A 27378-nucleotide genomic window follows, 5' to 3' on the forward strand; every position below is an offset into this window, starting at 1 on the left:
GAATGGCCAAACTTGAAGACACTCAAAGTGAGCTTAAAGAAGAGTTGGGTTTAAGAAATGACAAAATATTTGAGCTTGAACACACTCAAAGAAAACTTAAGAAAGACAATGAACATCTGAAGTGCTTAATCGAAGTGACAGGTGATAATGTTAATGATAATGTGGATTTAAGAAATGACAGAATAGCCGAGATTGAACACACTCAAAGAAAACTTATGAAAGACACTGAACATCTGACGAGCTTAATCGAAGCGACAGGTGATGATGTTAATGATAAAGTCAGTCATCTGCAGTCAGAGCACTCAACCCTCTCACGCCAAGTGAAAAGTCTGGAGCAGTCGAGCAGAGATGCCGTTCCGGCTGAAGAGGAGCTGCTTTGTAGGGCCAGCAACCTTCCGACCGAGCACCTGGATATTACAAGCAGTACAGAAACGCTAATTAAACGAATTGACGAATTGACGAATGACCAGAAAATGTTGAAAGAACAGATGGAGACAATGATGACAGCAGAGAAACTGAGAAGCCTTCAGATAGCCAAGAATGAAGTTAATATCGGCAACCCCAGTGCTGAACCACACACCCTTCAGTGCCAAGTGGATGAGGCTCAGATTGAGCTGACGGATAAGAATAAGATTATCTATATGCAAAAAGAGCAGGTGAAGCAGTTGATAGAGTTAACAGAGTCTTCCAGTATGATAGTGGTCCTCAGAGAGAAGATCCAGGACCTTAAGAGTCAATTGGAGAGCAAGGAGGAAGAGGCTGCATGTGGTACATTTAGCAGCCTTTTAGCGGGAGACGATGAATTAGCTCGAACCCCCATGTCCTTTAAAGATGAGGTCGAACTCCTGGCCTCTTCAAAAGTGGAAGTGGATTGTCCTTCAAATAGAGAGAACTCGAAGGTCCAGGAGGAACAAGACGAGCCAAAACTTGAGAGTCCAGTTCAGAGTAGATCACTTCAGGCTGAGGTCAAAAGGTCGCATAACAATAGCACGTGGCGCAGGGTGATTTGGACCCTTATCACTGGAATCTTCATCCTGGGTATCATTGGATTTCTGGTTGCCATGTCTTTTGTATTCGCCGTGTTCTGCATTTCTTCTACGAGCTACTGTCATAACTCTAACACAGTCTGGACCCCAGTCCACTCTCTGATACCATCTTGCAAAGTCATCTACACTAGCCCGCCACCTGTATAGCCAATATGAGGCATGCTTATTCGGCTACATTTGTCAGCCTTTCCTACCTGCTTTCCGCTTGGATTCCTCCATACCCACTACATGCATGTTCCATGGCTTGGACTAGCTACCCACACGTTTAGCAGTATGGCTCATTCCACAATCCTTACAAGTTATACCTCGTTGTAAAGGTGACTAATTATTAACAATAACAACGATATATAAAAATATAATACCAATTGGTATTATTGAAGGGGACAAATAAGCAACCAAAGTTGCGCTTTCAAACATTATTTAGAATAAAGCAAATGTAAGCAGGCAATATAGGACAGATATTATAACGGCATGGTTTTTGTGGATTTTGGACCTAATTTTGGCAACTCCCACTGAAATTGCACAACTATTATTCTAATACAAATGTAAGTAAAATACTTCAAAGAAGTATGACTGGCTCACACTAAAGGTCCCCAAAGTAAACACCAAACTGGGGAAAACAGCCTTTTGTTTGAATGCCCCAAACACTTGGAATGACCTACAACTTATATGTTCCACCATAACTTTGATTGCAGAGTCTGCAGACCTACCCACAAGTGTCTGCAACTGATTTTAAACTTGTGTGTATCACACGATAGGGAAACTATCTGTTTTGTTTTGTAGTGTTTTATCACTGTGAATATTGATGTGAAAATGAAATTGTACTGTGATGTATCTCGACGACATTGCAAATGAGGGCAACCTCAATGTCTTTCGCGAATAAATAAAGGAATGAATGAATGAATAAATGAATGAATGAATAAATGAATTAATGAATGAATAATAATTGAAAAAGGGCAGGGGTTTAAGCCCCATACCAAAACATAAAACGTGGAGAAAAGAACGCCGGTCGATCGAACCTGTCTTTCGAGGGAAGGAACTGCTAAAACAGGAAGGGAGAGAGGGAGGGAGAGAGAGTATACCTGTAGGCTATATGTCTTTTGATAGGGGGAATGACAACGCCTGCATTCTTGCTTGGATGGGAAAAAAAGCTCAACATATTTCAATTCCTGTTGTGGGCGGGTTGTGTGCGTGAAACAGCTTTGCGGGACTGCTCCTGCTTGTCCGTATGTCAGATTTCCCACGCATCCCTACCAGTGCCTGCTCACATCCCAATGACAACGAAGTAGCCAGGGCAGCATTCCTTTTCGGGTTTATGATCGGGTCGGGAGTGGATGATATCGTTACATCATGTTGTAGTCATTGTTTTGTAGTCATCAGGCCGGAACCCTCAAACCGGAAGAATAATACCTTCCCAGTGGGATAACAAAGGTATACATATATGCTAAATAGTCTGGAATGTACACTCGCATTCATATTTTAGAAATCAGCGAAACTATGCCGCATCAAGGCTTTTATTGGGAAGGTATTATTCTTCCGGATTGAGGGAAAGTTCTGGGTTGAGGCTTCCGGCTTGATGACCTTGGAGACCTGCTGCGGATATGGGTACGGCCTGGCGCGAGATTTACACCCTGATAGTTTTCTGCTTGTCATTATCCTATAAGTTACGCAAATCTCTGCTTGCTTGTGTGTGCGACTGTGCATGTACATTTGGGTGTGTATCTGTCCGATCGACTTCAAACACAGTGCGTGTATCGCTGTGTCCGACACTTATGCCCATACATCTTGTATGTAGGCATACATATTGGCTGTCGAGTGGAAACCTTGTACTTTTCAGGAAATGGAAAAAATAACCCGTGTGCCAATGCAGTTATTATTGAGTCACAAGCCCTTGTTAATACTTTTCATTGGTTCAATATTTATAAAAATACTTTTTCAACCTATCTTCGTACAATTGTTCCTCACTAATGCCCATTATAATATGGTGGTGTTTCTACTCAATCTGTGTCTCAAAGGAGGGCTCTGGACATTTCCGAAACCCACCTAACAGTGATATCATTGATTTTGGATTCCAAGCTTTCAGGTCCCGGGCTTTCAGGCGTTCTCCTCCTGGAAAGTTAGCGTGCTATTTAAAAGTCATTGTTCTCGCATTAATAAAATAAAAATATAAATTAAAAATGTTAAATCTTGTTTGAAATGACTAAACTTGCCTATCGCTCTACAAGATAATACGTTGTGATGGAACACATTGTGAGCTATTTAAGAAACAATTTAGATCCAAGGTTTCTATCCAACAATGACAATCCAATTGGCCTGAACCCCCATCCATATGACCAACATACCCAGTATATGGGCATAATATTGCATGTCATCAGGCATACATTTTTGTCCCTCTGGGACCCCATCCTCTGTGTTTATTTAACTCTGACAGAGTAAAAATGGATTGGTAAGAATGTAAAATTGGTTACATTTGTACACACCCATAAGGGTTTCATTTGGACCCATCGTGGTAACCTGCCATTAGCTAAACTGATCTGTCTCTCGTTGCCAGGACTGTTGCCTCTCACAATTTCCAAATACTTCTATCATACACTCGGAGATTGTGGAATAGCTGTCTGGCTTTGCGAGACTACCAGACTGATTCACTTGAATGAAATGAAATGAAATGATTACTATATTTACCCAGGGTATCTGGGCTAAGCTCAAGAACTTGTTTCCAGCCAGGCCCTGCTCATAGAACATTTCATCGTAGTGGTTCAATGCCTTGTTCAAGGGCACTTCAGCGGTGGTAATTTTAACGTGTCGGACCGCTGATTCGAACTGGCGACCTTCCGGTATCAAGACCGCTCCGCAATCCGTTCGGCCACCGCTGCCACTAATCCATGAATCCACGAATCCACGTTATCAATCAAGCTAATGCCACAGGCTACCCGAGTGGTCCCCCAGACCTGAGGTTGTCATCATAGTACATATTGTAGTACCCGCTTGACAACGTGTACTGCACTAGGTACCAGTAAACAGAACAGTATTTGTCATTTCACCTATAAGACAGGCAGCCACTGTAAACAGCTTTAAAGCACAACTCAAGACCTATTTCTTCACTCTTGCTTTTAGTTTATTTTTTAGGGGTGCTAGCCCCTCCTATACAGCTTTTGTCCCCACAAAAGGGAAGGTTTACGTCATCTTGTCCCCACACGTCTCATATTTATATTATATTATAACAGGCAAGAGGCATTCTGATTGGCCAGTATGAGATGATTCATGATGATGTACGATGATAAGAGCGCCCCTCACTTCACACATCTTAGCCGATTTTTAAATCAGAAATCGGCTAAGATATCACATAAATTCAGTTTAAAATTCATTGTATCATGGTTAAAAGATACATAGGCCAGCTCCATATATGGACCCTGGGCTGGGGCCTGTCCAGACCCGGGCAGAGGCCTTTTTGTGGCGGTTCTGGACAACCGTGGGTCCAACCGACTCAACACCGGCCACTGCACTCCCTGTGGGGGTGTGGAATGTGTGTGTCGAATTTGAATGCGAATGGTTCTCGAGTTACGTGGATTACAGACAGACAGACAGACAGACAGACAGACAGACAGACAGACAGACAGACAGACAGACAGACAGACAGACAGACAGACAGACAGACAGACAGACAGACAGACAGACAGACAGACATGTCGTACAGACAGACGTACAGAGACAGAGGTGCATTTATAGATAGATAGATAGATAGATAGATAGATAGATAGATAGACAGATCACACTTTATTATTATTTTTCTGGAGTAACCTACCTAACTTCCGCTGTGATTGGCCGAGCTTTGCATAACGTTTGCAGTAGCTAATTGGCTGTTGTTGGTTACGTAATCAATCTATGTTTTACAATTGTTTATAAAGACATAAATTCCCTTGCAGGGGCAGAAGACCAAGACCAAACTATTCAAGCGTTATAGAAATCTTTTCAAAATTGCGACTTTTCTAGTTATTATTATTATTAAACTTGGCGGAAGTGAGACAAACGTACTGCTCTCTTGGTCGGGTGGTTCTATGTTGTAGCCGTAGCCGAGGAGTGTGCGGACGGCAGCACACACGGTCTCTCTGTTGGTCTTTTTCGTCTTCTCATCCAGCAGGTTGTACGGGACCAGACGTGGATTGCGCTTGTTAAATATGTCCTGTATGAGAAGAAAAAACATGATACTACCTGTCAGTGGGGAGTGTTGGCTGATGAATGAATATCAACATCCTAATACATCCTAATACTGGGGGGTCAAATTATGACAGGCAATACCTGCTGTCAAAATATGACCCCCCAGTCAAAAAACACTTTGTTTGAAATAGACACTCATGCTTTCCAAGGTGTGATTTGGGGTCCTAAGGATGAATACAAAACAGTGTTCATTTTACAAGTGAAAAAGAAAATGCATACGTTTTTATATAATTTTGTTGTATACACTATACAGTATATTGCACTAACCCAAAGACATACATTATTACTCATCCCACAGCATAGCAGGTACTCTGAGTCGTCACACTGTTTGGGAACCACTGCCTAACACGAGCCCATGATGAACCAAAATAGAAATTTGATGTGGGGACCCAAACTAGCCTACTAGTGAAAATAGCAGATTTACAAGCTCACAACGCGTCGCTTCACGCCGCATAGTGAGCTAGTAGATCTGCTATTTTCACTTCCACTTAAAAGTTACACTTGTGGAATTTCTTTTGATTGATTTAATTTGATTCATTAAATTCTTTGGACCAATGGTTTGGATTTATTTTTAATGTTTGGAAAAGGAGGGACCTATTCACTCTAAAATCGGTATGCGACCCACAATTGGGTCCCGACCCACTGTTTGGGAAACTGTTTGATGCACTGACTATATCATTAGATAAAATGTTTTTTTTTAATAAATATTCTAGAACCAGAAAGTGTAACCAGGAGTTACCTGCACAATACTGTAGGTCCAGCCCTGTCGAACCCGGTCCCTTGCCCAGACGTTGTGCCCATTTTCTGCCAGTCTCTCCACCAGAGTGTTCTGATTAGGGGTCAGCTTGACGTGGTTGAGATCCAGAGGGGCCGGCTTATACCCGCTGCTCTGCATGTAACTATGAGGATAAAACAATTCTTATACCCGCTGCTCTGCATGTAACTATGAGGATAAAACAATTCTTATAGCCACTGCTCTGCATGTAACTATGAGGATAAAACAATTCTTATACCCGCTGCTCTGCATGTAACTATGGTGATAAAACAATTCTTATAGCCGCTGCTCTGCATGTAACTATGATGATAAAACAATTCTTATAGCCGCTGCTCTGCATGTAACTATGAGGATAAAACAATTCTTATACCCGCTGCTCTGCATGTAACTATAAGGATAAAACAATTCTTATAGCCACTGCTCTGCATGTAACTATGATGATAAAACAATTCTTATACCCGCTGCTCTGCATGTAACTATAAGGATAAAACAATTCTTATACCCGCTGCTCTGCATGTAACTATAAGGATAAAACAATTCTTATACCCGCTGCTCTGCATGTAACTATGAGGATAAAACAATTCTTATACCCGCTGCTCTGCATGTAACTATGGTGATAAAACAATTATTATACCCGCTGCTCTGCATGTAACTATGATGATAAAACAATTCTTATAGCCGCTGCTCTGCATGTAACTATGAGGATAAAACAATTCTTATACCCGCTGCTCTGCATGTAACTATAAGGATAAAACAATTCTTATAGCCGCTGCTCTGCATGTAACTATGAGGATAAAACAATTCTTATACCCGCTGCTCTGCATGTAACTATGATGATAAAACAATTCTTATAGCCGCTGCTCTGCATGTAACTATGATGATAAAACAATTCTTATAGCCGCTGCTCTGCATGTAACTATGATGATAAAACAATTCTTATACCCGCTGCTCTGCATGTAACTATGAGGATAAAACAATTCTTATAGCCACTGCTCTGCATGTAACTATAAGGATAAAACAATTCTTATACCCGCTGCTCTGCATGTAACTATGAGGATAAAACAATTCTTATACCCGCTGCTCTGCATGTAACTATGGTGATAAAACAATTCTTATAGCCGCTGCTCTGCATGTAACTATGGTGATAAAACAATTCTTATAGCCGCTGCTCTGCATGTAACTATGAGGATAAAACAATTCTTATACCCGCTGCTCTGCATGTAACTATGGTGATAAAACAATTCTTATAGCCGCTGCTCTGCATGTAACTATGAGGATAAAACAATTCTTATAGCCACTGCTCTGCATGTAACTATGAGGATAAAACAATTCTTATACCCGCTGCTCTGCATGTAACTATGGTGATAAAACAATTCTTATAGCCGCTGCTCTGCATGTAACTATGATGATAAAACAATTCTTATAGCCGCTGCTCTGCATGTAACTATGAGGATAAAACAATTCTTATACCCGCTGCTCTGCATGTAACTATAAGGATAAAACAATTCTTATAGCCGCTGCTCTGCATGTAACTATGAGGATAAAACAATTCTTATACCCGCTGCTCTGCATGTAACTATGAGGATAAAACAATTCTTATACCCGCTGCTCTGCATGTAACTATGGTGATAAAACAATTATTATACCCGCTGCTCTGCATGTAACTATGATGATAAAACAATTCTTATAGCCGCTGCTCTGCATGTAACTATGAGGATAAAACAATTCTTATACCCGCTGCTCTGCATGTAACTATAAGGATAAAACAATTCTTATAGCCGCTGCTCTGCATGTAACTATGAGGATAAAACAATTCTTATACCCGCTGCTCTGCATGTAACTATGATGATAAAACAATTCTTATAGCCGCTGCTCTGCATGTAACTATGATGATAAAACAATTCTTATAGCCGCTGCTCTGCATGTAACTATGAGGATAAAACAATTCTTATACCCGCTGCTCTGCATGTAACTATGATGATAAAACAATTCTTATACCCGCTGCTCTGCATGTAACTATGATGATAAAACAATTCTTATACCCGCTGCTCTGCATGTAACTATGATGATAAAACAATTCTTATACCCGCTGCTCTGCATGTAACTATGATGATAAAACAATTCTTATACCCGCTGCTCTGCATGTAACTATGATGATAAAACAATTCTTATATCCGCTGCTCTGCATGTAACTATGATGATAAAACAATTCTTATAGCCACTGCTCTGCATGTAACTATGATGATAAAACAATTCTTATACCCGCTGCTCTGCATGTAACTATGATGATAAAACAATTCTTATACCCGCTGCTCTGCATGTAACTATGGTGATAAAACAATTCTTATAGCCGCTGCTCTGCATGTAACTATGAGGATAAAACAATTCTTATAGCCGCTGCTCTGCATGTAACTATGATGATAAAACAATTCTTATAGCCGCTGCTCTGCATGTAACTATGAGGATAAAACAATTCTTATACCCGCTGCTCTGCATGTAACTATGATGATAAAACAATTCTTATACCCGCTGCTCTGCATGTAACTATGATGATAAAACAATTCTTATACCCGCTGCTCTGCATGTAACTATGATGATAAAACAATTCTTATACCCGCTGCTCTGCATGTAACTATGATGATAAAACAATTCTTATAGCCACTGCTCTGCATGTAACTATGATGATAAAACAATTCTTATACCCGCTGCTCTGCATGTAACTATGATGATAAAACAATTCTTATAGCCGCTGCTCTGCATGTAACTATGATGATAAAACAATTCTTATAGCCACTGCTCTGCATGTAACTATGATGATAAAACAATTCTTATACCCGCTGCTCTGCATGTAACTATGATGATAAAACAATTCTTATACCCGCTGCTCTGCATGTAACTATGGTGATAAAACAATTCTTATAGCCGCTGCTCTGCATGTAACTATGAGGATAAAACAATTCTTATAGCCACTGCTCTGCATGTAACTATGAGGATAAAACAATTCTTATAGCCACTGCTCTGCATGTAACTATGAGGATAAAACAATTCTTATACCCGCTGCTCTGCATGTAACTATGATGATAAAACAATTCTTATACCCGCTGCTCTGCATGTAACTATGAGGATAAAACAATTCTTATAGCCACTGCTCTGCATGTAACTATGAGGATAAAACAATTCTTATACCCGCTGCTCTGCTGTTAACTGACCAATTGGGCGGGGTATTTAAGCTCACCTAGACTGCATGCATTCTTCCTGCATTCCTTCTGCATATGTTTTGTGGTGGTTGGTATGCAATGTTTTCTCCCAGCACCACCGGTGGGCTCTGATATTTCTGTTCCCCATGGGGGGTTGTTATTGTATATCTATCTCCCTGCTCTTAAAGGGATAGTTCAGATTTTTTTAAGCTGTATGAAATACTTGCCATTAAGTGGTTGCAACTGTATTAATTGATTGCCTGAGTCCCGTGGTGGGAGTTCTGCTCTGGTTTTGGTCAATATTAAGTAGTTCCGGTCATTTTGTGGGGGGCACTGGGGCCACGCAGTAAAATTAAATTAATTCACAAAACTAACTAATTTGTATTGTTGACCTAATTCTAAAATATTAGCGCAACTTTCGTTCAACTTTGACACCTCTATCACATGGAACTATTTTTTGGGCAAAGGGATATGGACACAAAACATAGTTTCGTGTGATAGAGGGGTCAAAAATATGCGGAAAGTTGCATAATATTTGGAAGGTTTTGAAATGCGAAATATGAGAAAATGTGCAAAATATGCGAAGTTTTATGTGATTTTATGTCTTGAAAAATGCAGGAATTTGCAAAATATGCGAGAAGTTTGTGCGATTATGCGCCCTTTTTGAAAATAATTGACTCCTGCATAATCTGCTTCATTTGGCTGATTATGCGGTAAATGATGCGATCGCATAATCGCATTTTTCGGGAGGGTCTAAATAAAACAATTCTCATACCCACTGCTCTACATGTAACTGAGGATAAACAGACATCCAATTCGTGTCTGTCTGTTGTATACATGTGTTCAGGGACTCACGTTTTGGGGAGTTTGATCCTTTTCAGATTCTCTTCCGCTTTCTCGTCTCCCATTCCTACATGACAGCCCAGTGCCAGAAGGGTCCTTCACATACATACACAAGAGGAAATAGATATTCTAGAGTTTAGGGTCAAATTAATTAACTAATTGGAATAATAATAATATTTAGAGAAACAAAATGTTACCAATAAATTCCAGCATTTATAGTAACATTTTTGATCATAAAAGAATAATCTTTTTTCGGATGTTCATTGAGGATTATGATTATGATTTATAGTTAGCTGCAACAAAATGTTGAAGACAGAAAAAGAAATGCAAAAAGAAACACGTTCACGTGGAAATGAAGGCTTTGGCTTACTTGAGTGTCTCTCCTGACATTGCTAAGTTATAATTCTTCTCAGGGTCAGGCAGACTCTGAAAGTCCACCAGGCACGGGTGCAGCTTCTTGTTGTCATCACGGAACTTGATATGAAAATGACAAGATTAGATTCAAATCTGATTTATATACTGCAATGTGCGCCGAAAATAGGCAATCTTCAGGCTTTCTTGGGTTATCCTTTTAGGATTATTTTGTATGAAACTATACCTCTGTCTCCTGTCTCTCCGACACTTTAATACACACACAAGATAACCCATTTAATTAGCTTCCATTGTATAGTGTTGCAATTCCAATTTTGTTTGAAATAGTTTTTGTTTCATCACTTCCAATTTAACTTGTTTATCCTGTATCCTGTATGTGTAGACTATAGGTTCTCTCTTCTGATTGGATAAAATTGGTATCCCGACCTGAACATTTATTTTCTGTTTACTGATCTGGCGTGAGATGAACAATGTTGAAAACACTCACCGCTCCGTACGTCCATCCTTGTTCAATACGAGTCACAGCCCATAGCTCGTGGCTATTTTCTGCCAGCTTCTCTCGAATGCGTTCCAGATGGGGAGGAAGGACAATCTGGAAGTACAAATCGTTAAAGCTCTTTTTGGCATCTGCCACTTGAGGTGACTTGATTGATTGACATCAAAAAGGGCATGTCAGCCACAATGCAATACTTTGTCCTGGTTTTAGTTGTACCTGCACTGTGTCCACGGAGCATGGAGTGAAGGTTTAGTTTTACCTGCACTGTGTCCACGGGGCATGGAGTGAAGGTTTAGTTTTACCTGCACTGTGTCCACGGGGCATGGAGTGAAGGTTTAGTTTTACCTGCACTGTGTCCACGGGGCATGGAGTGAAGGTTTAGTTTTACCTGCACTGTGTCCACAGGGCATGGAGTGAAGGTATAGTTTTACCTGCACTGTGTCCACAGGGCATGGATTAAAGGTTTAGTTTTACCTGCACTGTGTCCACGGGGCATGGAGTGAAGGTTTAGTTTTACCTGCACTGTGTCCACGGGGCATGGAGTGAAGGTTTAGTTTTACCTGCACTGTGTCCACAGGGCATGGAGTGAAGGTCTAGTTTTACCTGCACTGTGTCCACAGGGCATGGAGTGAAGGTCTAGTTTTACCTGCACTGTGTCCACGGGGCATGGAGTGAAGGTCTAGTTTTACCTGCACTGTGTCCACGGGGCATGGAGTGAAGGCAGTATGTGACAGGGACTGAGTGGGTCCTAAAAGGTTCCGCACGCCCTCAGAGTCGTGCTTGTATTCCTTGATGGGCTCGATCCGCAAGCGATCCCTGGGCAGCACCGCTTCAAAAGCCGGCGCGTAACCTGGTGGCGGGAGGAACTTAAAATCTCCGTGTCGACCTCCGAGGAGAAAGCGGAGCCTGAGGGATCAGAGAGGAGACATGTGGAACTACAGACAGTACAAGATACACTTTTACATTGTCAATGGAGGTCACAAGGAATGTCCAGATTGCTAGCTGTCTGAAAACCACCGCAATTTATTTAAGACATATTTGTCTGCAGTATGAAGGGTGAATGTAACAACACTATAGCTCGCTACGCGCCGTGAGCTTTTAGTTTGGCTATTTTCGCTATTTTTGCGTGACACTGTCATACAATGAAGTAGGGCACTGATTTATTACAAAACATGAATAAATGAAACATGGCGATATAAGGTTTCTGCCCGACAGCGATGAGATCAGCTCAAAAAATATTTCTCATTCATTAGGTCGTACCTCACGCCTGCGGAGAAGCTGACCACGGGGAAGAAGAGGCTGTCCAGGTTGAAGTTCTCGAACATGCCCTGCACGGGGTGTCCATTGATGCGGAAGGAGATGCTGGGAACACTCAGGTCCAGGCAGCAGCTTACCACATCCTCTGCAGCCAGGATGTGCTGGTTCGGCGTGGAGACGTGGCGTGGAACGCGCCCTGCGGAGGACACAAGTGTGTTACAAAGTAAGGGCGCAACAGTTCCCTGAACAATATTATCGCAATCCCTATTCTGGGAGGGAACGTTTGCCAAAAATAGCCGAGCTACATGCTTACAACGCGTTGCTTTGTAACGTGTTTTGAGCTTGTAGATGTGCTATTTTTGGCAAATTGAATTGTGTAGAGTGAAATAAGAGCATACTCTTTGCAGGTCCAATTAATTAAGTAGACTATAGAGGGTTTAAGTGGTACCGAATATGTGTCCTATAGTGACGGAGGACAATTGCACGATAAATTGAAATCTCTGCATTACGATTATTGTGAACGTTTTTTCAATCACGATAATACCGATTATCGCCTCATCCCTAAATTGAACCAAACAATTGAATCGATTATAAGAAAATTAAATAAACCAACAATCATGAATAATCATCAATAATCGTTCAAACAAAAACAAAAACAAAAACGGTTGATGAACCAGTGCTTCACCTGTCCACAGGTGGAGACCATCAAAGCCGTAGGAGTAGAGGTCGTCACCGACCCCGTTGCATCCCCAGCCTTCCCCACCTCCAGGGTAGGGGCTGTAGCCCTCGGTCAGAGCCCAGCCCACGCGCAGGTGGAAGGGCTGAGCAGTCAGGAAGGGCTCCACATGGTCCACCATCACCTCAAAATACCACTTCTTATATTGGGTGGAGCCTTCGCATGTTCCAAGGAAGATGTTGGGCCTCATGCTGAAGGGAAAATCAATAGTATTTTGATAGTAGGCTACATTTGTTTTTGTTTTTATTTTGGTTATTACATTTATTTTTAATAGAATATGTTATTTTGACCAACTCGTGCAGTAGAGCATGTTAATACAAAATGCATAACACAATTATTGTATTTAGTCCCCCTGCTCTTCCATTGAGAAAACCTTTGGCTGTTTTGGCCATTAAAATCAAAACTGGGGATAAAAACAAAACTATATGTCAGTGAAGGAGACCTGTACCAGTTCCAGACCACTCCCCTGTGGACAAGGAATAGTTTCAGAAGAACATGGCTTTAGTACAGCTTAAATCTGATTGGACAGAGTGCCTGTGATGTAGGGGCTCTGCCCATCCGGTCCTGGCTGAGAGAAATGTTGGGAATTTTACAGCCTGGAGTCACCAGCTCACATAACACACACACTAAAACATCCACGCTTAGAAAAACACACTGAAATATCCGTGTCTCTTTTTCTTTCTGCTCAAAATGAAGTGTCCAGTGATTATTCTGCTGTATGTGGGACTAATGTACCAGATCTCGAGTGCTGTCCTCATGGATAAACTGGCAGACAGCAAACTTTGTGGAGATGCAGAGTGTTCATGTAAGTCAAAAGATGATGAAGATGTAGGGGCAGGGGGGGTATGTGCAATTTACATAGTCCTGAGAACTATTGTGAATGAGGATCAAATTAAGAGGTGTTATTCACCTCTGATGTATATTATTATGGTGTTGTCAGAGTGTACTGGTACATCTAAATTGCCCTTGGCTTTAATGTTTTGTGTGCTTTCTCAGATGTCATCTCCATCGCCACGGCTTTAGATGACTTCACGGCTCCTGACTGCAGATTTATAAACATCAAGAGGGGACAAATGGTGTATGTGTATTCTAAACTAACACCAGAGGATGGTGCTGGAGTCTTTTGGTCTGGAAGTGTAGGTGCCAATTTATTTATTTAACAATGTACCCAGCCATAAAGATAAAGATATTTTCTTCCAGTATACAAGGCTGGATATACACTTAGTTGCACACCGGTCCCGGTGTTGTGCAACAAAGATAGCCAATCTACAAGCTAGCTCACAACGCCTCACAGTGCAACACATTGTAAACTTATTTTCACTGGCAGGTATACAGTGAGCGTTATGTGGACCAGATGGGCATCGTTGGGTACTTCCCTTCCACAGTGATGAATGAGACACAAACATTCACCAAGGACACAGTTGCAGTCCCCACCACCGTGAGTAGAGTACAAGTTTGTCTCTATTACAGACTGTCAATGTTTGTTTTTATATCATATGTGTAGGCAGTCATTTCAGATTTTTATATCATATGTTGTTGTTTTACTGTTTGTATTGCCTTTCTTGCAGAAAATGGACTTCTACTGTGACTGAATTTAAGGAAGACTGAATGCTTACTTCTTCACTTCTCTCAAACGTATCACAGATATTTGATGATTATGTTACAGTACTGTCAGAATTGGGTGTCATATTTCTTATATTCACATCTGTTTTGTATTTGCATATTAAAGTAGTAATTTTTAGTTTATTAGACCCCTTTCTCAATAAAGCCCTTTTCATCTCACCAAAAATGATAATCACTGTTTGACAGAACAGAAGAAGTTGGAACATTCTCAAAATTTGCCTTGCACATCCACCAGAAAACTTAACATGAATGACAATTATGACATGACTTTAAATGTAACACCACTTCCGAAATCCTTTTTGACCTGCTCAAGCACCTGCTGTCGTGTCGTGTGTGTCCTGGGGTCATGCACACACACTCCCCGCGGTGCGCTCGCCCAACTGCACCACATTCCACAGGACTGGAATGTTCGTGTTGACTTATTTTGCCAAGTAGCTTCACTCTTCTGTGAACGATCCTGTTTCCAGCTGAAGTCAGTGGTGGAAGAGGTACTCTTCCAGGTAGTTTAAGTAGGTAAATGTAAAAGTAGCACCACCACAATATCAAAATACCCTGTACTCTGACTGTAAAAATGTAACATGAGGAAAATACAAAATATTGCAGATGTATGTCGCATTGCGACACGTTGTTGAGCTTGGGGGACTGCCCTTAAGTCAGACCTCCATCTTCATACCGGCTATTTAAACTGGAAGTTTGCACTGCTCAACCTGCTTGCTTGCTGCTGCACACTGATACTGCTGCGCTGCTGTCTGCATTCAACTTTTGCTGCTCACCCTCCCAGCTACTACCTGTCGTTTTGGATCTGCTGTTTAGGTACGGGGGATTCGGATGCGCTTGATCTGAGTACCTAAAAAGCAGATCAAATTCATCGCCAAACCATAATATATATTGCTCATTTTATATTCAATAAATATATATATTCCTTCCATTCATGAGTTGTCCTGACTGAACAATATTTGAATTGGATACAGTATGGAGTGGAGTGGAGTGAAGTAGAAAGTATTGAAAGAGGATATACTGTGCCCAAGTAAAGTAAAAGTACTTGAGTACACCTGCACTGCCCGCAGTACCTGGTGACATAATTGATGATGTTGGTTTGAAGCAGGAGGTCTCGACCCGGAAGCAGATTCTCTGTGATGAGGTTCTGATTGGATCGCACGGCCACTCCGTTACACACACAGAGGGAGCACAACACATCCAGCACCTGCACAGCACAGAGAGAGACAAGTTCAATATTTAGAAAAGCCACACATGCTGTACATCTAACCACTTTGAACCTGGCAATATGTTAATTGGGCATGTCATTATAGGTGAAAATATTAAACAAACAAAAAAGGGGAAAAAAATCTGGGGGGGGGGGGCTAAATTATATAACAGGCCGTTTGAAGGAAGCAATCTGATTGGTTGAAATAGCCATCTAGCCGTGCTTAAACAAGCATGATGGAACACCTAATCAAAACATAAAAATCAGCTGTGCTGAGTTTCACTGCTCTCCCACCAGCGCGAGATAAAAGGTTTATGCCAGACAGCAAACGATATACAGTACAGACATGGTGTTATTTTGTTGCTATTTAACTTTTTGCAGAATTAATATTTGATGTATGATGCATTTAACGAACACATATGGTTTTAATAATATAATATTTAATATTATGATGATCTACTATAAAAGTATCAACCTTGTGATTGCGTCCATGCTTATCAAGGAGAGAGATGATCGACTTGATGTGGTTCTCCTGAATAATGTTCAGGACTTCTGGACTCTCAATGAGAACACAATAAAGCACCTCCAGGATGCCTGCGGGAAGAAAGATATGCCCGCAAGTGTATTTACATCACAAGTCATGTTATACAGATTAAAACACATAACTTAACATTCTGACAGTGTACAAATGGAAATGGACCCATAAGGTCTTCTACAATATGCTGTTTATGACACTATTTAGGATCTTCTTCTTTTCCTTTCGGCCTTTCCCTTTAGGGGTCGCCACAGCGAATCATCTGCCTCCATTTCACCCTGTCCTCTGCCTCCTCTTCTCTCACACCAACTAACTGTACATCCATAAAAGTCCTGCCTGGCAGTTCCAACCTCAACATCCTTCTACCGATATACTCACTATCCCTCCTCTGCATGTCCAAACCATCTCAGCCTGGACGCTCTGGCTTAAACATCTGATGTACTCGTTCCTGATCCTATCCATCCTTGTGTCTCCCAAACAGAAACTCAACATTTTAGTCTCTGCTACCTCCACTCCAGCTATGCTTCCTGGGCTGTCTTTTCCTCAGTGCGACTGTGCGACTCTAAACCATACAACATAGCTGGTCTCACCACCGTCTTGTACACATTCCCTTTCATTCTTGCTGTCACTATAGTGCTGACACTATTTAGGCCCCCAAGCCAACATCCTGAGAGATGAACAGCACTTTACACATATGCACTTTGAATGCATCAGCACTTTCTCCTGCCAATGTTGTCTGCTCCTTTTACCTTTTTTAAATGGCTTTGCCTCTTTTTAATGTGTCTATTGTTTTAAGTATAATGTAATGTAATGTAATAATCAAAGAATATGGGACTTGGTTGTCAGTTGTCACTGTGAATCTTAGACTGTAAAATCCGGGATGTTTTTTATTTTATTTTTTGTCATATGACCACAGTGCATTTGAAGGTGTCGATGGCCAGTGGGCAGGGAAAATAACTGTGTACCTGAAGACGCCTCCAGTCGGTCCAACTTGCTGACCAGCCAGTCGAGGTTATCACAAAACAGAGCACAGTTGGCACGGTTCCCTCTGATCAAAGAAGCTTAACATGGAGACACAAACAACTGTTTAGCAACTTTAGTGCATCAAATACAAACAAACCCTGATGCAGCATCTACAGACGGTGCGGTTCATTTGCTTGTCATCTTGTTGTTTATGTTGCTGTTGTACACTTATGTTCTTAATCTTAAAGGACAACTATGTTTGTTTTTTTCAACCAAAGGTTCATGTTTTAGGCTGTTATTAGATAAAGTAAAAGATTGTTAGTATTTTTCCATTTGCTGCTTTCTTTCGTTTTAGCGATTTTAGCATTCGAACATGGACATTTTATAGCTATTTCTTTTGTATTTACTATAGTCCTACGACCCCAGAAAATTACATCTGGCCACAAAAGATCACGGGATCTATTGAATGTGAAAGGGGAGGTGACAGACTGACATATTGAGCCAACGACACACAGTATGGCACCTTGGTTGAAAAAAACTAAAGTTGTCCTTTAAGCATATTATTACTGTATGTATCATATAGTAAGTACATACAACTTTACCATTGTTTTGTTTAATCATTGTGAAAATAAACTCAACAAAACAATACAGTAGGGCTGGGACTTTAACTGATTAATTTCGATTAATTCATTACAGAAACAATAACGCGATTAAAAAATTAACACAGTTTTTGCACCACAGAACCTCTCACTGGACGAATTTCAGGCGTACCGATCATACCGGTGCACGCAATGGGAGAGGAAGCCGATCAGACCATAACAAAATATAGATGATTTATTGGTCGCTGCACTTTCGTTGGAGACCGAGTGGAATAGTAAGAGACACTTTGATCTCATTGGAACTATCCCATTGAGATAGAATGAGCACTTCCGCATTCCATTGTTACAATGGGAGTCAACGCTTGTGTCGCCACACTCTTACTAGATTACTCTGGTTGGAGAGACCTGTCTCCAACGGGAGGATGAAGTCAAGCGGAATCTCGGAAGGCAAGTGCTGCTGGGAAAGAGAGAGTCGTGCCTCTGATTGGCCTACCGAACGTCCCCTTCCGTTGAGATACAGACGCCCCAGAGCTGGAAGAGGCTTTATGGATCAGACGCGACATTCCAAATCCAAGCTGGGTTGTGCTTATAACCACTCCCCCGGGCAGGCATAGTTTTACTGAGGTTAGTTAGTGTTAGGGTTAGGATTAGGTTTAGGCATAGTTTTACTGAGGTTAGGGTTAGGTTTAGGCTGGCAATCACAGTGACTGGCCAATCACAGCATGTCCTTGCACAACCCGGATAGGTTTTGGAATGAAGCCGATCAGACCGCTTTGCTTGGCCCAGTGGATGATGGGAAATGCATATTTTAAAAAACGTACTCATTGATGATTCACTCGTATACCAAAATCCATTTTAATTGAAAAAATGCTTCTCAGGTCAAATATTGATGTGATTAAAATGCGATTAATTTCGATTAATTAATTACAATGCCTCGAATTGATGAGACTATTTTTTTAATCGAGTCCCAGCCCTACAATACAGTACTTTTACACGTAAAAAAGAATCATCACTGAAAATAATACGTCATGAAAAGGACAAGAACATACCCAACAACTCATACAGTAGATTCACTATTTCCTTCCAGGACTCTGCGGCCTCCTCCCCTACAAATTCTGAGAAGTGTGCTGCTGTGTTGTAGACGTTGAGCCGATCAACAGAGTCCAGTACAAGAGTGATCATTCCCTGTTTAGAGGACAAAACAACATTGGAAATATGTTGGAGAGATGAGCGGGATTTCTAAAAAAATTGCCATGAAAGGGATCCATATTTAAACTTTTTGAGGTAAATTAATGCCTTACTTTTCCTTTGCTACAAAAGTAGCAAAAGTAGCAGATCTACAAGCTCAGTCAAGTTTTGAGCTTGAAGCTCTGCTATTTTTGCTACTTTTTAATTTGAATCCTGAAAAGTAGCCGTTTTGGACATAATATGAGGTATCCACCTGATGCTATGAATGAATGATGACCCACCTTTTGAAGAATATATTGAAGAATATAACATTTGAAATAAGAAAAGGAGTGAAAGACTTGAAATTAGACCGCCCTGAGCACATTTACTTTAAACTGTGTTTTCCATTTTCCACTGTAGTACCTCTGTGTACTACAGGGGGTACACATTGGGGGTACACGCACCCCCATTTGAGAACCACTGGTTAAGGATCCCCCATGAAATCTGCTATAGGCTACACATTCAATGCTCTCCAGAGGAGGACACCTGTTGACTCTGCAGGTGACCCGGTGATAGTGACCAACCTCCTCTTGGAAGAGGTTCTGTCTGTTCTTGAGAGATCGCAGCTTGGACTGTTTCTCCTCGTGCTCGAGCTCCTCATCAGGCGGTCGGAAGTAGAAGATGAGGTCCTGCAGGGAGAGAACAATGGCGTCCATGGGCAGAGAAGGAGAGCTGGACGACTTGTTCTTCCCGCTCAGAGCATCCAAAGATCTAGACAACACAACAGGGGAGAAGAACAACTCCATCAGCATCACATGTTGGGGTTATTACTTCTTCATTTATAATACATACAAAAACTAATATCATAGAAAGGAATTTGTGCAGGGTATAACATTTTTAGAAGAAGGCCGATTGCACACCTCAAAAGGTTGGTGACAGGTGCAAATAATTCAGAAGGAGAACTCTGATTTTTTTTTTAATCTAAGAAAGATGTCCCACACACTGTCTGGAACTGGAGCAAATGTTTTGCTCTTTATTAAGTCGACGTTTCGGTAGTTAGACCTTCATCAGCACAGACATGTCTTTTTGTTCCAGACAGTGTGCGGGAAACTCTTTCTTTGATTTTATTATCAGAGACCCCCTTCTGAAAATGTGCAGGATATAAGGAAAAAATAAGCTTATAGTTAGAAAAGAAAACTACAGAACTAGTCAGACTAGTCTTTATTTTTGGGTCATGTGGGTTGCTAAATTTCCAATAATAGCGGAACTAGCAGTTCTACAAGCTCACAATGTGTCATGATGCACTGCGTTTTGAGCTTGTAGATCAGCAAATTTCACTATACTGTATATATAAGTATCTTTAGGGTCTTTTTCTGCCTTGATAGTACACAGTATGTAGACAGGAAATGGGGAGTGGGAGATGGGGAGTGACACGCAGCAAAGGTTGTCGGGATCAGGATTTGAAACCTGTGACACGCTGTGGCTCGCTAGGCCTATTATCTTAAGCTTATTGTGGTTAAACATGAGACCCGATTTGAACTCCTGGCATAGTCACAGTTAAGGGCCGTTCACACCAATCACGATAACTATAACGATAGTTATGTCTTATGTGAGTGTCCGCACTGAATTAACCGCCGTAACGTTCTGTAAACAGTGGCACCAAGAGAGAACGAGAGAACGAGAGAAAGATCTCCGCCTCCACGGTGATGAAAGACATGCAATAGGCTATATGGATATATTATAAGGAGGCGAGATATTTGAAGGCTACCTGAGGTAATGCCAGTTAGTCTACCAGCTACCACTAGCTATGCATAATGTCTCCTCATCTCCCCAGATGCCCTTTTAATGGATTTTGATTGGCAGCCAAAGTTTCTATGATTCTTAAAATCGCCTTGAAAGTGATCCAAACAATATCGTTCACCACTGTCATTATAGTTGTGCTGTGGACCACTTCAGTTAGAACGATTTTTAAATGACATATTCAGAGTTATCATTATAGTTATCTTTCTTAGTGTGAGTGGACGGCCCTTTAGTCAAGACAAGACAGCTTGGTCTGTCCAGGCCTTTAAGGGCAAAGGACATCCATCACAAGGTAATGGCTGTGGGCGTAGGTAGGTACTTGATGAACTGGTTGAAGAGGCCGAAGGTGCTGTAGATCATTCTAGCAGCCTGCTGCTCTTCTGTCTGAGAGCGAGCCACTGTGAGGGCATCATCCATGTGACCCTCTTTATGAAGGATGGCCTGAGAAGAAATAAACACATACAGTATGCACACACAGCGTATAGCTACGAGCGAAGCTTGTCAGTGGCCGGGAGTGTAGGACTGTGGTTGTATTGGGTAGCTCCCATGCTGCCAATGTGTGTCACTGTGTGAGTGTGAAGCAGGGCTTTTCAGAAGAAATTCTCAGGGCCCACTTGAAAAGGAGACGAAACCTCAATGTGACAAAGTCCATTTTGCAAGTCCAAGTCAAGTCTCAAGTCTTTGCTCTCGAGTCCTGAGTCAAGTCCCAAGTCAAGCCTGTCAAATCTCAAGTAAAGTCAAAGTCCTAAACTTTGTTTCGCGTCCCAAAAAAGTCCAACAGTTTTCGGTTTGAGTCCCAAACAAGTCCTAAACCTTTTGTTTCGAGTCCTAAACAAGTCATAATGCCAATTAATAATATGTAAAGATTTAGATAAATAATGAGCATTTTTCACAATTTGTATTTATTTTTAAACAAGGTTTATTCCAGTCCAACAGAACGTAGTGCTGATACTGTACTTTTAATTTCCTCCTTGAGGACAAGGTTTAACCCAACCTGCTGAAATGTATGACAATCGTGGGTCTGAGCGTAAATCATTGCGGTTTGTTTATTAGCAGAGTTCAACCTAGAGGTATTTAGGGCACGTATTTAAAGACCTCCATGTAAGTTATGTGAAGTCCACAAGATGGTCACATATTTCAGCAGGTCACCAATTTCACCGTAACACAGTCATGCTGGAGTGTGAGTGGCCAATATTTTGGGTATTGGAATTTGGCTTAGGTGTCACTAATGCGATTTCTATAATACGGTAAATCTAATCTAATCTAAAACCAATCTGGGAACCCATCGGCAAAAAATAGGGAAAAAACATTGCCCTCTGTTTTCTTTGAATGTGTTCTTGAGAGATTAATCTAATATTATTAGTTGATGAAGATAGATATATCAATTGAATTAATTAACACATAATTAATTATTGATTATAATTTTGAAAAATAGCTGTTTCAACGAGTTGCGCTATTCCAATATTTGTGTGTAGGACAATCATTATAGTTGATTATATAATATCAATTATAATTTCGTTGTTATTGCGTTGATTGACTGATATATACTTGTACTTGTGCTTAATATATTTTAATTTTTAATACAGGTTTAATGTTTGTCTTTAGTTCAATGTTTGCTTAATAAACACCATTGACAATGAAGGGAAAACTTACGTCATATTGTCTCTTTATTGTTAATGGCATTTAATGTTTGTGTTGGCACCGTTTGTTTTACATCACCATTACATCACCTAATCAACATGAGTTAGACTTTAATATATTAGCTCCCCTCACTTCACACAGGTGTGATTTTTTTTAAAACACGCTTCTTGATTTTTCAATGAATCAAAAAGTAATCAAATGAAAATGAATAATCACTAAGAAAATAATCTGTAGTAGCATCCCTAAAGGTAGGTGAGATTACACATGTTTACCTTCCTCTTTAGAGGACCCAGGCGTGCTGCCTTTGCATCCACAGCTGCGTAGGTTAACCAGAGGCCAGTAGAAACGTGCTGTACAAAGCACATGGACTCCCCGTACTTGATCTCAGGTGTTCCCATACCTTCCACATCTCGCTTCTGACGAGCCACTTCAATCTTCTCCTGCATTTGGGGGAAAAAACAAACAATCAATGAGTGACTTAATTGTTTAAATTATTAAAGTTAGTTATCGTATCATAACAGCGTGGCTACCATGAGAATGTCTGACGTGCATGTGGCCAGCCTGTGATGTCATCTATGATGTCACTGAAGTATGACAAATACTCTTCCTTTTTTTGCAATAATTTTTTGTTACCATATTGTTGGGGATTTTTACTCCAGCCAAACAGATTTCATTTTTGAGTGGTGTAAACCACTCCTACAACTGGCTTTGTTAGTTTGTCTGTCTGTCTGTTCGTACCAAAAAATGAGCACGGTTGCTATGGTCACCCAGTTCACACGGGTGTGATTTCATTACGTCAGACATTACGTCAGACCACAGCTGATCAGTCTATATAAGACCTTACACCACTCAGTTCACACGGGTGTGATTTTCTTTTATTTTACATATATATATCGATAATCTCGGTCGCCCAGAGGCGAAGAGTTGCAAAGTTACAGAAGTACAATAAGAAGCACTATCAATAACAGTAGACAAAAGTGTACACCTATACAACTAACCTGCACTATGCAGAAAACAACACCACCAGCACCACCAGGTTACAGTGTCCTCAGAGTACCCAAAACAATATTAAGTGTCAGTGACAACAGTGCAAACATTACAATAACCATATGTGAAAAACACATGTGTGGAGGTACTTATTTGACATAATGGCAGGGTGCACAAGAACAGTGAGGTTTGCAAGATTAGGTCTGGACCAATCTGCGAACCCATCAGAAAAATAAAAATAAAAAACAGCACCCTCTCGAACTGTTCTTGAGAGATTAGGTCCCGACAAGCACACCGTAAAAAGGAGTTGAGAATACCCCAATCACACTTCTACAGCAACTTATGAATTATACACAAGGTACAACTTTGGTACATTTGTAATGGAATAAATGTATGAAGCTTAAGCCGGCACTGTCACGCGCCAAAAATAGCTCAAAATGCGTCGGGATGGGATGCGTTGTGAAAACATCAGCTACAAAAAGGGTAAATGCAGATGACATTATGAGAAAGTGTCTTCATTGTCATAGGTGGTGAGAAAATCTTTCCGCGCTACTGCAGATTGTGAACTCTTAAAAATGTTCCTATGATGTTTTACTTTCTTTAAATTGAACTGGTGCTGTTGTGGCATTGACCTTTGAAATCCTGAAGCAGAAAGCAGCCATCTTGGAGTTGGCCTTCTCTGGGTCAACCACCAGCAGACCTTTCTCCTCGTCCAGACAGATGTACCTGCCTGTTGTTATGTGACGTATCCTGAAAGACTGGCCCCACTTAATGTGACTGCTGCTCCACCTGCACAGTAAGTAACACAAATTTCAGCAAAATGGGGAAAAATAAAGATAAAATACTTTTTCATACAGGAGGCCACTGATACATATAGTATTCTATTTTCAATAAGAGGCGAACGCTCAGGTAGGGAGGCACAAGCAATCTGACAGCGATCCCGTGGAATTGTCTAACAGTGAGTGTGATCCCCTCACGCACACCCGCATCAACAGTTGAATTGTGCTGGACCTTTTTCTACGCAATGTGTAGAAAGAAATGCATCAATTCAAATATGGAGCGCTGTGCGACCCCGTGGATCCGTAATGTCGCTCCCCGTGTGAAAAGTCACACAAGCTGATATCAACCAAGGTTGCTAGGAGTTTTGAAGATAGATTAAAGAAAGGATATTGATACACTTACACTTACTACCATCCACTACAGTAATAAGATGCTCAAAGCTCACTAATGAATCAAAAGTATCGTAAGTGGCTTTAAATGAGTCTATACTCACGCGATACGAAGTGGTTCAAGTCTCCACAGCGACCGGGCCTGACTGCACACAGCACCTCCCTCATAATGAGCAACTCTGAAAAGAAAACCACATATTGTACGTTATGTAGCTTTGACCCTTCCCCTGTGGTGTATGTTCTGTGTGTATGACCTCACTTCCGCTGGTCATCTCCTTGGTCGGCTGATGGGATGGCCAAACATTCATCCATGTGACCGTGGAACAGTCGTAGCACATAACCTCCGATCAGAAAACCTGGACAGTGCAGATGATTAAGGAAGAAAGTGGATTAAAAGTTACCATGCCAGGTCTGCCATGTTGATTAGCCCATTGACTGAGTCACTGTATATCTGACATTACTGGAGACCATTTTTCCAAAGCATATTGTGGTTTGTTTAATTTTTTAGCAAGCCATTGGATTCCATTCATTTCAGTATGATATGAAAATCTACTCACAGAGACTTGAACTTTGCTTAAAATTAACTTCATGGCCCCGTCATTTTTGAGCGGTGCCTAACAGCTCCATTACGTAGCAATGTGTGTATGTATGTCCCTGTGTCTGTCCGAGCACGGAAAGCTGCAAGACAGTAACTCTGTCATTTCTTGACCGTGCCCTCCTGGGCGAGTTCCTGGGGGTATGGATGTTCCCGGGACCCCCACACGGTACAGTTGCACCGCTCACTTCACACAGGTGTAATTTTGTTGCTTTTATGCATTGAAATGAAAATTGTCCGGTACAAGGAACCAACTCTGTGTATGGCCCACGGAGTATCCCAGTGATTTTACGACATAAAACATACTATTGATGTAAAAAAGACATGAAATACAGTATATTATTTGCCATGAAAATAACTGAATGCAAAGGGGAGTAAAGGGGAATCATGTGTGTACCTTCAGCCAGCTCACAGCCAGACATCACAGGGTTCATAGTCCACAGTGTCTGCATGAAGGATGCGTCCACCATGAGGTCCCCGCTGGCATAGGAAAGATGCTGGACAATGGAGAATCAATCAATCACAATCTGTATCCAACATGCATTCTGTATTATATCAGCCTACAGCGTGCACAGGATGCATTTCCGCTTCGGTACCAGGAGTTCACTTGGTACTTGGTTTTTAACTGTCCGAGTTGATAACCACATTCACTCCAGCAACCCTATTTAAATTGGGACATATATGCTCATATTATATGCTCATATAACGTTTTACATTTTTCAAAATTTCAAAAACCTATAACATTTTTTTAAATTATTTTAACACTTTTTGGAAAACTAGATGTTCAGGCCGCCTGAACTCAGCAAAAGATCGAACTTGAAACCAACTTGACACCTGTACTAACTCTGTACTAAAAAAAAGTTACATTTTCAGCATCAACACATCTGCAAGACACAACAGCTGAACTGTGTTTCGTTTTGGTGAAATATCCAGCTTGAAGTTACCAGATATCTCTCGGAGGACACGCTGACGAGAATGAGGTCATCTCCCACCCTGACCTTCTCTCCCTCCGACCTCTGCTTGGAAGCTGGATGGATGGTCCACCAACATGCCTCCCCTGAAGAAGACGCATACTATTACAATGCCTACAGCACCTTGTTTATGTTTCACTTAGAATAGGCAGTAAATACTATTTGTCCTCCACTATCAACAGCAATAGACAGCTTATTCTTTCTCAGATATTGTAGACAAGGCTGAATAGGCTCTACACAGTACATATACAGACTCTTTGTATCTCGCAATATAAACTATTAAAGAAATACAGCTACGACATACATTCTGCTGACTGATGTCGGATGTACAGACCTGCGGTTTTGCAGCAAACTTAGTTTACTAGTTCATCTAAAAGCTCACAACATCATGTCACATCACAACATGTTGTGAGCTTGTAAATATTTTTAGCATTTATGCGTGCAACGCTGTTGTACGACAAACAATCAGCCATAAAATGAGGGACAAATTCTGCAGTGCATACTGTACTGACCTGTAGAGTCTTCCTGCAAGCCCACATCAAAGGCCAGCTTGTCTGTCAGTGAGCGTGAGGTGGTCAGACAGCACAGATACTGTAGTAGAATGAGAGCACATACTGTACTGTACACTACAGTGACAATGGCATCAACTGAACCGCTGGTAATATTAAAGGGATATTTCATTCAAAAAAAAAAACTTTTGGTAATTCAATTGTCTACTCAGGCTTATGTGAACACCCCAGACATGTTATAAGTTGTTCGATTCAGTATTTAGATATTTGTCTCCACCAGGCCGAAGGCATGGGGAGAGAGTATGTTTTGCACTCCGTCCGTCCGTCCGTCCGTGTGTCCGTCCGTCCGTCCGTCCGTGTCCGTCCGTCCGTCCGTCCGTCTGTGAACAGCTAATCTCCGGCACCGTTAACCCGGTCGATGCCAAATTTTGCACACACACTCCCTGGATGCCAACGATGAACCTCTGCCCCAAAACTTTCAGAACGGCCTGTTATAGCGCCACCAGGAGGCCGCTTTGTGCAAAACAAGTTTTTGGACAGTACACCTACAGATTTTGTCCAAACATCACGCAAATTGGTACACAGTCTCTCTAGAGCCATTCAACGAAACTGGTCTTTCATATTTCTCAGACTCCATCCTGATTGGCTAAGATTGGCTTCCAAAGTTCGCAGTAGTGC

The 27378-nt window shown here is 41.2% G+C and overlaps 2 protein-coding genes across 4 annotated transcripts in view; one reads left to right on the forward strand and one right to left on the reverse strand.

Annotated features, from left to right (window-relative positions):
* LOC306927516 (ryanodine receptor 1-like) overlaps positions 1-27378 on the reverse strand; it is a 128094-nt gene that overhangs the window by 90024 nt on the left and 10692 nt on the right. For all 3 annotated transcript variants that reach the window (XM_079507277.1, XM_079507276.1, XM_079507275.1), the window contains exons 6-26: positions 26704-26782; positions 26165-26277; positions 25618-25717; positions 24885-24981; positions 24730-24804; positions 24089-24245; positions 22742-22909; positions 21148-21269; positions 19613-19799; positions 18911-19046; positions 17265-17360; positions 16240-16358; positions 15631-15764; positions 12887-13128; positions 12205-12397; positions 11634-11850; positions 10936-11040; positions 10447-10550; positions 10089-10172; positions 6001-6160; positions 5079-5226 (exon numbers count right to left, since the gene is read on the reverse strand). In XM_079507277.1, coding sequence (XP_079363403.1) covers positions 5079-5226; positions 6001-6160; positions 10089-10172; positions 10447-10550; positions 10936-11040; positions 11634-11850; positions 12205-12397; positions 12887-13128; positions 15631-15764; positions 16240-16358; positions 17265-17360; positions 18911-19046; positions 19613-19799; positions 21148-21269; positions 22742-22909; positions 24089-24245; positions 24730-24804; positions 24885-24981; positions 25618-25717; positions 26165-26277; positions 26704-26782 — 2836 coding nt within the window. The remainder of the gene's footprint in view (positions 1-5078; positions 5227-6000; positions 6161-10088; positions 10173-10446; positions 10551-10935; positions 11041-11633; positions 11851-12204; positions 12398-12886; positions 13129-15630; positions 15765-16239; positions 16359-17264; positions 17361-18910; positions 19047-19612; positions 19800-21147; positions 21270-22741; positions 22910-24088; positions 24246-24729; positions 24805-24884; positions 24982-25617; positions 25718-26164; positions 26278-26703; positions 26783-27378) is intronic.
* LOC306927518 (otoraplin-like) lies at positions 13564-14834 on the forward strand. The gene is made up of 4 exons (XM_079507279.1): positions 13564-13742; positions 13934-14073; positions 14265-14375; positions 14506-14834. Exons 1-4 carry the CDS (start codon positions 13628-13630, stop codon positions 14527-14529), a joined length of 390 nt encoding a protein of 129 aa, XP_079363405.1. The 5' UTR covers positions 13564-13627; the 3' UTR covers positions 14530-14834.

Source organism: Electrona antarctica, assembly GCF_951216825.1.
Source record: "Electrona antarctica genome assembly, chromosome: 8".
NCBI classification, from domain to species: domain Eukaryota; kingdom Metazoa; phylum Chordata; class Actinopteri; order Myctophiformes; family Myctophidae; genus Electrona; species Electrona antarctica.

What these genes read in the sequence shown, in the direction of transcription:
- LOC306927518 (XM_079507279.1), top strand. Translation starts at nt 13,628, where the DNA reads ATGAAGTGTCCAGTGATTATTCTGCTGTATGTGGGACTAATGTACCAG. An exon ending in GAGTCTTTTGGTCTGGAAGT is followed by an intron (nt 14,074 to 14,264) that starts GTAGGTGCCAAT and finishes TTTCACTGGCAG; the next exon opens with GTATACAGTGAGCGTTATGT. An exon ending in CAGTTGCAGTCCCCACCACC is followed by an intron (nt 14,376 to 14,505) that starts GTGAGTAGAGTA and finishes CCTTTCTTGCAG; the next exon opens with AAAATGGACTTCTACTGTGA.